The sequence below is a fragment of the Nannobrachium achirus genome (assembly GCF_963921795.1).
Source record: "Nannobrachium achirus genome assembly, chromosome: 6".
Classification (NCBI taxonomy): Eukaryota; Metazoa; Chordata; class Actinopteri; order Myctophiformes; family Myctophidae; genus Nannobrachium; species Nannobrachium achirus.
Window position 1 is genome coordinate 37,012,468 of NC_137815.1, and position 13,300 is coordinate 37,025,767.

General features: G+C 45.0%; 1 protein-coding gene across 1 annotated transcript in view; it reads left to right on the plus strand.

The window, feature by feature from the left end:
- The window catches only part of LOC308287859 (plexin-A1-like), a gene marked incomplete at its 5' end in the record, with an annotated part of 234,475 nt that overhangs the window by 119,460 nt on the left and 101,715 nt on the right, over positions 1-13,300 (plus strand). Inside the window, one exon of the mRNA XM_080729172.1 lies at positions 318-432. Coding sequence (XP_080585298.1) covers positions 318-432 — 115 coding nt within the window. The remainder of the gene's footprint in view (positions 1-317; positions 433-13,300) is intronic.

Sequence of the window (13,300 nt, forward strand, 5' to 3'; positions counted from 1 at the left end):
TAAATGAAACCTATTTACCCCCCACATGTGCATTTTGTTAATGTGCATTTGTTGCAGGCGACTAATCTTTTCTCTTGCTTATTCCTGAAGGATACTGTGTACTTTCATAATACGGTTACGAAACGAAATGTCACAAAACACATTAAAGAAAATGTATTTTCTGTCGCATCAAACCTCTAAAAGCCGCAAATGGGGGTTGTTGTGGGACTGTAGGTCTGCTATTTTGAACTCGCTGCACCATCATGCGATGAGGTAGTTATCAGGGTTTTTTTAAGTGTCAGGGAATGATGTCACTCATCCTTTACTTTGTCTTTCAGGTGCCTGTCGTGCGTGAACGGCTCGTTCCCGTGCCACTGGTGTAAGTACCGCCACATGTGCACCCAGAACGCCAACGACTGCTCCTTCCAGGAGGGACGCGTCAACATCTCTGAGGTGAGTGTCTCTCTTCACACGACACGTGTCCGTCTCCCTTCCCACTCCCACGCACGTCCTTCTGTATGCTTCAGTCTTCTTGCCTGGAAACTGCTATACGTTCAGCCACTCAGAAGGACAGCGCTTGGCTTTGCTCATATAGAAGATGTTCATGAATTGTGACAGTGATGGCTAAAGTGAGAAAGGGCCGAATAGAGTAGCATTAGTTGATATGTTTTACTCTTATAAACTGTCTGTAGTCATGTAATAACAAATATATTTACCCACGCACGCACTCTCTCTCCTATAGCTTTTTGGGATTTACTATCGTCTGCTGTGTGGCTGTGTGGTTTGTGTGTGTATATTGTGGGCTCGCGGCACAGCCTGGGTTCTGGGCAGCCATAACTCTTGTCTTGGCCCATAAGACCATAAGCAGACCCTGAATGGAAAATACTGCCTTGTTCCGACACAGCCAAATGCTACATTAGCATAAAAGCTAATATCAATCGAGCCATGGCCATGGCTTGAGCGGGTGACATGAGGAATCACAAGTGGGACTCAAATGTGTTTGCCAATCGCCACAGAGGACCTGGAGGCACAGATGCAAGCACACACACACGCAGTCGTGCACGTATGCACACACGCACGCACACACGCACGCACGCACGCACACACACACACACACACACACACACACACACACACACACACACACACACACACACACACACACACAAACAATGCATTTGTATGTACGTATGACAAATGCACACTGATACATTGAAAGGCATCATTATATAACTTTTTTTTCAATATAAATCCACGGTGCTCTCTTCATGGCAGTGATGTTTGTGCAGTTTATCATGCGGCCTGAAGTCTCCCTACATTAGCGGTCCGGCCCTCATTGTTATCGCTGTGCTGATTAAAGTGCCCCGGTTAGCTGACCAGGATCACGGCCCCTCTATTAATTGTTCGTCCTTTATCCAATTACGCTCCTGTTTATCGCGGCCCTAATCTGTGCGGAAACCGTACAGCTAGCACACTAACATCGCTGTCCACAACCACACACTGGGCCCAGCCTTTCACGCCTCATGGAGCTAACACTAGCAGATTAGCGCTCCCATCTGTAAGACACAGGGAAAACGCTGGCTAGTGTGAATTGTATAAACAAGGAAAAGCCTGCAGTGATGGAGAGAGATTGAACAACGCAGAGGGTGAGAAAAACACGATGAAACAGGCAATGCATCTATAAACAGACTTGCCGTGTTATACAGTGGTGGTGTTTAAGGCATTTCTGAAAGCCTATTTGTTGGGACACAGCAAATTAAAAATAGCCAACAATTCCGAGTATCTCATTTTATGAGAACACATATCTTCAGGGCTAATTTTAACAACTTAAACCCTCTATAGTTGGTTGACCAGTGTCCCCCAAGGGCTCTACTAGGTCCACAAGTATTTAAATAAAAACAATGATTATGGTACGTTACGTTCTGCAAGGTGCATGGGCACCAAAGTCTGACAAAGATGGAGAGAGATGGATGGATAGAGTGCACCGGAGAATGGAAGAAACATGGAGAGAGACGATAGACGGGCTGTGTTGACGGTGGTCTGTGGACAGGGAGACCTCTCCTGTCACCTCAGCTGCCCAGGGAAGCCACCAGCCACATGCTCTGGTGGAGAATCCATCCTCTGCACTGTCACACACACACACACACACACACACACACGCACACACACGCACACGCACACACACACACACACACACACACACACACACGCGCGCGCACACGCACGCACGCACGCACGCACGCACGCACGCACGCACGCACACGCACACACACGCTCATTCATCATCCTTCTCTGGGTTGCCACATCCATTAGTAGTGCTTTCGGTGCCCAGACAACAAGTCCAGCTTTTCCTGTAGGCTGGATTCAATCTCCTCTCCTCTTTCCATCCATCCAACTCTCCTCTTTTCTCTTCCTCTCCATCCCTTGCCTCTTTCAAATTCTTGCGTGCCATTCTCTCCATTCATCACTCCTGACCTGTGTGTGTATGTGTGTGTGTGTGTGTGTGTGCACACACAAGCATATGTGTTTGCATGTGTACTGTACATGCTTGTGTGAGTGAGCAAGTACCTGAATCCGCAGGTGTGCGCCATCATTTCCCCTGGTGTAAAGCATCGCCTCTGATGCGGATGTGTCAGCAATATTCCACTGACAAAATGACAGCTACAACAATAGTCAAATTGCGATAAAAAAGGAGGGGGGAACATTTCCATAACCAGCCCTAGAGTATATACTTCATCTTATGACAAATTGTGAAAATAAATTGATCTACAAGCTCACAGCACATTGCTATTTAAAAATAATGATACAAAAATGTGTTAAACTGTGATATTATCATGCATAAATGCCAAACCTGTCTGACCTTCTACCATGCATTTATGGGTTGTGTTTCCAATCTAGCGTACGACCGTACTGTACGCGGTTCTCCAAATGAAAGGGAGGGACGTAAGATGTGTTCGTACGTTAGGGCATGATTTGCTGGGGAAGAGAACTTCCCTGTGCTTTTGGTACCCCCCCCCCCCCCCCCCCCCCCTCCCCATCTGGTCAGTGGTGATGCGTTTCATCCCTGCTTCTGGTCAGAGTGAGTTAAATACATTTTGGAGAAATGCACTGTAGACTGTCTACAGTACATTTACAGTAGACCATAGTACCATTTCTACTGCAGTGTGTCAAACTTGAGAACACACCAATAGTGCTGCCTACGAGGGCATTCACGAATAGTGATTTTTAGTATTCGAATTATTCGACCTCAAAGTATATCGAATAGTCGAATATTCTACAGGACTGGCCAAACTGTCAAATATTAAAATGAAAATAGCCGATCTACATGAAAATAGCCGATCTGCTATTTTCATAATATTTATCTGTGGAACCGAGTCACATTAAATGTAATACCTACAATTCCATGTGCTTGTCAGGGTAGGGGTCCCCAGTTCAAATATGTTTATTTTGGGGGTCACGGCCTAAAAAGGTTTGAGAACCCCTGGTATAGAGCATTAACAAATTCATCCACCAGGGGCATTGACAACTCATTCTTATGACTTCCTATCTAGCCAAGCGTTATAAACTACCGGTATATATTTTTTAAAGAGAAAAAGAATATTCGACTTCGGTGAACTATGTCGAATAGTGACTTTGATGTTCGAATCTTAGAATATTTGGTGAATGCCCTACTGCCTACTGTATAAACATTAAAGCCGCCCCAAAGATATTGAATGTTGGACGATGCTTGATCAAGGTAGAACACGGTGATACACTGACTGACACAATGTCCACTACACCACAGTACCATTTCAGAAGAACAGTACTGTCTCCTGTACCTATAGAAGTGCAGAGCCACTTGCACATAGTTATTTGCAAATCCCGCACTATGTCTTTTCTTTCTGTCCATTGCCATCTCCATCCCCCTCTTAATTTCCCCCCTCCTCTTCTGTCCTTCAAGTGTTCTGCTGTCATCTCCTCAAGTATCTGCCTCTCGTTACTATGGCAACCGTGCAGGCTGGTGTGTGTTGCCGAAAAGGACTTTTCCTCTCTCTCTGCCTCTCTCTCTCTCTCTCTCTCTCTCTCTCTCTCTCTCTCTCTCTCTCTCTCTCTCTCTCTCTCTCTTGCTTTAAACAGCGCTAACTCATCCATCTGTAATTGCATTGATTGAAAGTGTTTAGATGATTATCTGAAAAAATAAAAAATGTTAAATTGGCTAGCAAAACAATCCAACTAAATGAAAGTCTCTTCTTTTAAATGAGAAGAGTTTGTCACTATAGAAAAGAAAGGCAAGGCAGAAACAACATTGAAAGTGAGGGGAAAATAAGATAAGATAAACCTTTATCCCCTTTGGGAAATTCTAGTGTCATAGTAGCAACGGCATTGAAGATAAAAGAAAGACAAAAGAGAAAGTATTTGAAACTAAGTCTCTCAACAGCTATCCTTAACAGACATCTGTCATGGTCAGATCACACGATTACAGGCGTAAAGGGAAATTATAGTTTTTTTTTGTGCAGGCTCTCACAGGAAGAGACCGTCTAGAGAAGAGTGGAACACAGAACAAGTCAAATAACAGGAAGGCACAGTCACATTCCCCCAGAGTCAAACGGGAGTCTGTAATCCCAGAGAACAGAACACACAGTGCAGGTCTTAAGTTCTCAGGCGGGAGTCGGGCTTCGTTGTGGAGCCTGATGGCCACTGGCACAAAGGGCTGTACATGTCGCTTTGTAGTGCCAGAGGGGAGGGGAGGGGGGGGGGGGGGTCTGAGTGAATGTGCTCTAGGGATGGGACGATAAGCAATATTATCGTTAAAAAACACTCACGATAATCGTATCGTGGAGATTTAACTTATCGTGCTATCGTCCTCCGCCATGCACTGGGATCAATTCACCTTTTATTTGCTGAGCTTCATATTTGCATAACTTAAACCCTCTATAATTGGTAAAAGGTACTTATAATCTACGTCAAATGTAGTTTTCCAAAAATAGCTGATCTACAAGCTCACAACGCGTCGCGTTGTGAGCTTGTAGATCGGCTATTTTTTGGCAAATGTTCCGCCCCAGGATAATGGATTTTGATTCTCGCGATAATATCGTAAATCGCGATTTCTTTTGTCACAATAATCGTGATATGAAATGTTCCCTATCGTCCCATCCCTAATGTGCTCCTCGTCCCTGCTAGCTCCTCATAAAGAGGATGGGAGGGGTTCACCATGATAGCATCCAGCTTTCTCCGCACCCAGTGTTGCTCGCCACCAGCGTGTCTGACTGGTTGATTTACAAGTCACATTACGCTTAACTCGACACAGATTGACAGCGTGACAAACAAATGCTCCAATTAAGGGCGACCGTGCAGCAAACTGCAGGAGAAGAGAGAGCGCTATGTGTCTGGAAGAAGGTGAAACGGAAGAGATAAAGCGAAGGCGTGACAAGACGAGAGAAGACGTGTTTCAGCTCTGCCGTTGCATAACTCAGAAACAGCGTAGGAAAGAAACATTCCTTCCTTCAGACCTCAGTCTTTCATGTCTTACATCTCCAGCTGTATTTAATCACTTTTTGATGAGCATCTGTGGTTAATTGGTTATAAGCTCTGTTAAGTCCAGCTGAACTTAACATTGTTGATTGTATCAGAGTGATTCATAATCTCACTCCAGCACTCAAGGTTACAGTCAGCAGGACTGAGTTGTGGGATCTGCAGTTCTCGCCCCTTCCCTTTTCAAGCTACGTATCGTTGTCACATTAATTTCCCTCGATCTATCTATCTTTCTCGCTCTCTTCTTCCCCATCTCCCTCCGTCTCTCGTCTATCCTCCATGCTGTGGAATGCAGTGGTGGAAAAAGTACTCAAAGGTTTTACCTTAAGTAAAAGTATCAATACTGCAATATAGAAATACTCTGAAAACTGGAAATACTCAAGTAAAGTACAAAATATACCTCAAAATTGTATGTGATGCATGTTTTACTTGTGTTAAATGCAACACTTTCCTTTCCACTGTGTTCTCCAGATGGATGCACACGGAGGGTTAAATGGTGTCATCTTTCCCTCCTCTCCTCTCTCACTCTTCCCTGGTTTCCTTTTACACTTACTGCTTGTGATGCTGATGAACCTAACAGCCACTTATTACTGGAATGTGTTTAAATTCTGGATGTATGAATGCACAAAATAGACTCTAGCAAGTAACTAAACATGGCTTTACATATAGGCTATGTTCCAGTGAGCACATGCATTTAGACCAGGCACCCACACACATAAGCACATTATACTCCATATGAAGACAGTGTGCAGTATGTATGCCATTGTGTCCTTAGAGGTTGCATCTCAACCTGAGGACTCAGCCAAGCAAAATAGAACGAACGCACGCACGCATGCATGCACGCATGCACGCACGCACGCACATAAACAGTCGGCATGGCTGGTAGGGTTACTTGCGACGGAGGTGTGAGGGCCCCAAGCCGTGACATTTTGGCACACTGTGTTTACCCTGGCTGGTGCCCAGACGTTGAACAGAACACTCACACACACACAAGCACGCACGCACGCAGTGTCGCACACACGTGTATACTTTCTCCATCGAGGGGCTTCCCCTCTAGTGGTTGTAGGCCAAGGCCACTATGGGGTGGGTGTGTGTGTGTGTGTGTGTGTGTGTGTGTGTGTGTGTGTGTGTGTGTGTGTGTGTGTGTGTGTGTGTGTGTGTGTGTGTGTGTGTGTGTGTGTGTGTGTGTGTGTGTGTGTGTGTGTGTGTGTGTGTGTGTGTGTGTGTGTGTGTGTGTGTGTGTGTGTGTGTGTGCGTGCGTGCGTGCGTGCTGTATGTGCACGACTGTCGCTGGTTCTTATCAGAGCAAAGCACAACAAGCAGCAGCATAAGGGCCAGAGGGCTGAGGGGGGGAGGGGGGGAGGGGGAGTACCACCCAGTATTTCTCTCTCCCTCCGAGGTTCTGTCTGTGAGGAATAGCTCTTTTCACTCCTCCTCTGTCTTCCCTTCTTTTCAGTTTTTGGCATGTTCTTCCATCTCCTCCCTTTTCAAACTGAAAACAATTATGCTTCATTTATACTCTGCCGCAGTGTTCATTTTGTTGACTAAGACTAAAAGACTAAGATTTTGATATTTAGTCGACTAGACTAATTCTGAACAATTTAATTCAGAAAATAGCAGCTCGACAAGCAACGCTCAATGCAACGGATTCTGAGCTTTCAGTCTATTTCTGGCATGGAACACCAGTGCGCAACGGAGTGTAAATCAGGCTTAACAATTTTTTTCAACCCATTACAACTTATTTTCTGTTTCTTGGATAACAAATAATGAATCCTTGTGGTGTTATAGTAGCTTTGCTAGCTAGCTATGTTTTCCATTAGTTGTGGAAAAAAGGGGGGGAGGGAAAAACGATACTGGGGATAAATGACCTTGTGGGCTTCTTTCTCCCTGACCCAGAATTAAGTAACATTATGTTAAACTGGTGGATCATAGCTAACATAATTAGCCTACACTAACTGAACCAACAAACACAGACCGGCTGTGTCCAAGTCCTATAGCAACGTTGAGAGCATGTGGATCCATAGAACCAGTGCTACCTCGCTCTCCACCCCTCATGCTCCCCTTCTACGTACATCTATCAGGCCGCTTCCTCCCACCACCTCCTCTCCCTCTGTCCTCCCTCCACTGTTGCTTTCCTCCGCTCTCCATCTATATTTGTCTGTGCTCCCACTCACTGTTGCTCTCTCTCTCTCTGTCATATCTGTAGTGCCTCCATGCTGGGGTCATCAACATGTCCGTCGTGGACACATGTGCCCCTGGCAAGACTTGGTTTTGTCTGTGGGCATATTACATTTTTTACACACCATTATAATTTTCTTATTTTCATTACGAGAACAATGACTGAATGTCAAGTCTCCGGGTTTTCTTCAGAATATATATGACACTTATTTACGATGACACTATATATTAGGAGTCTAGTACTAGTGGTCCTCAAATGTTTTCTTTGCAAGGACTTGCATAACACAGAGTGTGTACAAATGGAACCTGATGGTCCATTGGGTTCCATTTGTTACAGACCTGTTATGGTCATGATTCAGGGTTATCTCCTTATGTGTTTCTGGTAATATTATTGTCTTCTCATTTTGTTTGTCCGTCCGTGGCAAAAATAGAATTTTGACAAAAATGTCCATCCACAAGCCAACATGGCGATGACTCCATGCAACCAATATGGCATAATATGTTAGAGAGGAGTTCCTCCCGGCATCTCGTCGAAGTGTCCTTCTTGAGCAAGACACTGAGCCTCTCATAGCTGCTCACTTTTCCTATACAATCGGATGGGTTCAGTGCAGATGACAGATTCCACTGATGTGCAAAATGTACGTGTCCAAGCGTTCCTCTTTCCTTTAAACCTCCAGTTTAATACACACACATACCATGTATTGTTCCATCACTTTGACTTCTTGGTGTACAATGCTTTACCTCTTTCTTTTATATTTTTCCACTCCCACTCCCGTCCTACGGTTGTTTTGGTGCCAGTGGCTCCTCGTGTCATAATGTTCTATGTGTTGGACTACCTGCCACACATTGTCTTATGTCCCATTTCCATTTTTGTTGTTTTCGTTTTATTCCCCATTTCAATCTGTCACCTTTTGCTCATCTCCTAATCCATGTGGCTCTCTATCCTACTCGACTGCAGCACACACACACACACACACACACACACACACACACACACACACACACACACACACACCCACACACACATGCACACATTCCTGCCTTACATTAAGAGGAGACATGCCTGAGCTATGTTTAATAAAATATAAGCCATGTTGGGAAGAGAAGACATGACATGGCAGCGCAGAGAGAGAGAGAGGGGGGGGGGGGGTTAACATCACCCCTTCTCCTCCAGCTTGGCCTCTCCAGGGGAAATCCCCCATAATGCATTTCTACATCTAACGCCCCGTGCGCGCCTCGCAGAGGACGAGCGAAGACGGGCCGAGGAGGCGTTTTAATTGAAAGCAGATGTACAGAGTGTGTGTTGGAGAAAAAAAGAGGGGGGAAAAACAAAGAGAAAGAAAAAGAAAAGGAGAAAAAAAAGAAGGAAATGGCGAAGAGAGAATAACAGGGGGGCTCCTCTGGGCAGTAACATGCGGGCAGATTACATTCAACGGAGTGACGCAATTTATTTTCCAAATGTTCTCCGTTGAGAGAGAGAGAGAGTGACAGAGAGAGAGGGATGGAGGAAGTGGAGGCGACAGGGTGAAGTAACCACAGGTTCTGGCTTCCAGATGGATCCCAGCCGGACCGTGACCCACATCCCAGCCCCGCGTTGTTAACCCTTGGTTTGGTAGCTGCACACCACCATCCACCACCAGCAGCAGCCACACTAACCACTGCTGAACCCCCAATGCACACACACACACACACACACACGCACACGCACGCACACACGCACACACACACACACACACACACACACACAGACACAAACAGTTAACTTTCTCTGGAAACTTCTCGTGGAGACTTGTCCAAAGAGGCAATAATCTCGTTACCACCTTCAGGGAAATCAATTGCAGAGTGTATCAGGTGTTTAAGCGTGGTCTCTCTCCACACTCTAATTGCTTAATAGGAATGTGTGTGTGTGTGTGTGTGTGTGTGTGTGTGTGTGTGTGTGTGTGTGTGTGTGTGTGTGTGTGTGTGTGTGTGTGTGTGTGTGTGTGTGTGTGTGTGTGTGTGTGTGTGTGTGTGTGTGTGTGTGTGTGTGTGTGTGTGTGTGTGTGTGTGTGTGTGCGTGCGTGAAGGAAAGAGAATATGGGCATCGTCGCATTTTGGAAGATGTAACAAAGCCTGTTTGTCATGTTCTGTGTGTGTTCGTTCACGCTAATTTACTTCAGGGAGAAAATGGGAGTACAAAATGAGGAGTGGTTTTGGATCTTATCCCTGGATGCTGCTGTGCTAACATGCACCAACACACATGTTAACAGCCTCATGTCTGTCTCTGTCTCTCACTCTCTCCCATCTCTGTCTGTCTCTCTCTCTCAATCTCTTTCTCGTTCCCTTTCTGAGATCTTTATACTATTTTTAGTCCCAACGTCCCACAGCATCTTCTCTCCTCCTCTCCTCTCTCCTCTGTCCTTCCCCCTCTTTTCTGCTGACATGATACGGCACGCCTCAAGCATCGCTCACTTAAAAGAGACTCTCTCTCTCAGGGACATGCTGGGCCCCTGATTTAGCCCGGGAAAAAGAGTTGTAGAGGCCCTCATTGCGTGCTATAGAGAGAGATCTCTCTCTATAGCGCTGCTGCTGCTACTCAAAGATTTGCCATTTCAGATCATGACAAGTGACAAGCAGGTGGGCCAATAACATGAGTTAAATTTGTTCATTGTCGGGTGGAAACCTTGTATGTCCAAAACCATTTTAAAAATTATTTAAAATAGTGAAAACAGCCACTACTTTTGTGCGACAGCCTTGTGTGATGAAGCAGGGCTTTGCTTTGCGAAAAAATGTACAAATTTTAAACTTGGAGATACGAGGTTTCTGCCCGACAGTAACGATTTACTTTGTTGGCCGCCCAGCCCCCAAAATGGAACAAAATGGGCCGACATTTTATTTTTATTTTTTCCTAATGGCCGGCCTGGACTGGCCGGGAATGAACCGCTTTTCCCAATGGCCACCACGTCCCTGCTCTCTCTCTCTCCATTGCATGAAAGCCCCCACTACCTGGCAACTTGCATCAATTCCAACAACAGAAGGCATGGAAAGCATTGGACACTTAAAAGACTTCTGCTCTTGCCATATTATTATTTTGGGCATAAGGAGTTTTCAAATGAGATGCAAATACGAATCCTTTGGTGCAAATTTGAAGGACATTTTAGGCTCATTTCAAGGGCCTGAATGGGCCAAAAAGCATGTGCGCCCGTGATATCATTGAGAATACGCCATCTTGCTTGTGATCCCATCCTGTGGCCCCTGAGGATATTGATGTGGGGGGATTTTATTGATAATAAAAAACATTAAAATGAAAAGGTTAATAAAAAAGGTCAAGATATTTTCCCTTTAAAACCTTGAATTTCTTTTATTTATTTTCATTCTAAAACTTAAACCAGTTACCTAAAGTATAGTATAGTTCCACTGATCCAAGCAATAATACAATCCATTGATTGATCATTAAAATAAACATGCCTTGAGGCTGCCATGTTAATGGTCAGATGGGTGGGCCCTGTGACCACAATGGAAACAAATCCCCAGGACTTTTTGTGTTATCCTTTTAGCCTTCATGTCTGACTGTACCTCGTGCTATATACATTTCTGGTAAGCGGAAGTCACGTTTTGGGGTCACTTAAATGTGGGGGTACGTTTCCTCTAGGTGTGATCCTCTGATCTGCAGGCGTGGTCCACTAGCATGATGAGACAGTAGGCTGAAGAGAGACTTAATGAAGAGCTAATGTGAAAATAGTACACTCACGCATCCCAACACACACATACACAGATTACACACACACATGCACATGGAACATGGTGACATGATGGATGCACATGGCCGTGTGTGTGTGTGCGTGCGTGCACGTGTATGTGTATGTGCGTGCGGGTGTCAGTCACAGGTCCCGGTGGTTTAATTATTCAGCCTGTATTAAATCTTCATTTCCATGGCCCTCACAGTCAGCCTGCCTAATGGAGAATACAGATGAATATTGCATCCTCAGTTACCTCTGTGTGTGTGTGTGTGTGTGTGTGTGTGTGTGTGTGTGTGTGTGTGCGTGTGCGTGCGTGTGCGTGTGCTTGCGTGAGAGAGATTGAGAGAGGGAGTGAAGATAAATGCATAGTCACTGAGACAAAAAGAGATGGGGTGGCTCAGCCAGTTGCACAGGCTTTGATGCTGAAGGTCAGTTCTAATCCAACTCCTGTCATACATTTTAGGCTAAATGCCTAAATTGTAAATTGTTATATCTAGCTTATCTCTCCTCTCTCTGCCAAGTTGTTTTCTCTCTCTGCAAAAAAAAAAGATTGATTAGTTAACAATTAGATTAACCCGATGTGAGCTGAGAAAGAGATTTCATGCCAGTTAGGACTCAAAAAGCTTACCATCTTTCCTCCTCTTATAAACAACCTCAAGCATTTCACCTCTAAGGACCACTATCGCCAAATTATAACATCAATATTGAGGTATTCGGTGAGTTACAGTATTTCACCGGACATCTATATTGAGGTATTTGGTCGGTTTCAATGTTTCACTGTAGTGATGTGCAGTGCTTTTTTTTTTTTTTACGGAAGCCACAATGCCACACACAGATTTTCCTAGAAACCCTAGATGGTCAGTGATCCATGATACACAACCCAAACAGAAATGCAGCGTGTTCAGCATGGTGGGATCGATTGTGGCACAGCAGCAATTTTCATCCAGTTTCTGTGCTGTTTCTCGAGGGATCCCTCAGTAAAATGCAAAGTAGCTTTTACTGGAGGCACTCACCATTGCAAATTATGCAATTGTGTTTGTGTTTGGGGGGACGACGGGAAAAAAAAGACTAGGGTGCCCGTCTACAAATGGCTAAAGATAAATTGGGCCAGTGGAAATTGGGATTGGAAATGCAAACGGTATTGAGCAGAAATATCACACGCTAAACATGAGCATGGATCGCGCCGTAATTCACTGTAGTCTCCTCGTAACGTTGAAATATGGCACTGTCTGCAGAGACTCCCATAGGCAGAAGATAACGGAGCGTATCTACCTCAGAAATCGGGGTTTGTCTCAGAAAAGCTGAAATGCAGGAGGTTGGATTGGTGTTGGCCATATCTGGGTTGGAAAGATAGCTGGGTGCCAGGCACGCTCTACCTCTCATCTCGCTCCCCTCCCTGGCATGAGCATCCATAAGGAAGAAAGGCCCTGTGTGACTTGAATGACAAAATATTCACATGTTCCTGCATTTGACTGTTTCATGGTCGATGTCTTGGGGAGGTTCGCTATAGCCTCCGTGTAATATATTAGAAGATCAAGTTGACATACAGACATGCCTGGTTGGTATATCAAAGCTGGCTGTGCATGCGTGCATGTACAGTATGCATTTATACGGTATATGTGCTATAATAAAGCAGCCAAGCCAAGAGACTTTGAAAATATTCATGTCACAGCACACTGGCATCTTTCTATAATTCAAACTCTCTCGCTATATGCCTCTCTCTCTCTCTCTATTCCTCTGCACTAACTCATCTTTCCCTATTTACTGCTCTGTTCCCTCCCCGTCTCTCCTTGCCTCCATCTCTCTTCCTCTCTGCATCACCACTTCCCCAGAACATGAAGGGAGGTGGGGGAACATTCTCCTAGTCCCTTTCAAGGTTCAAAGTCCCTTTCTTTCCCTTTGTTTCCATTGTA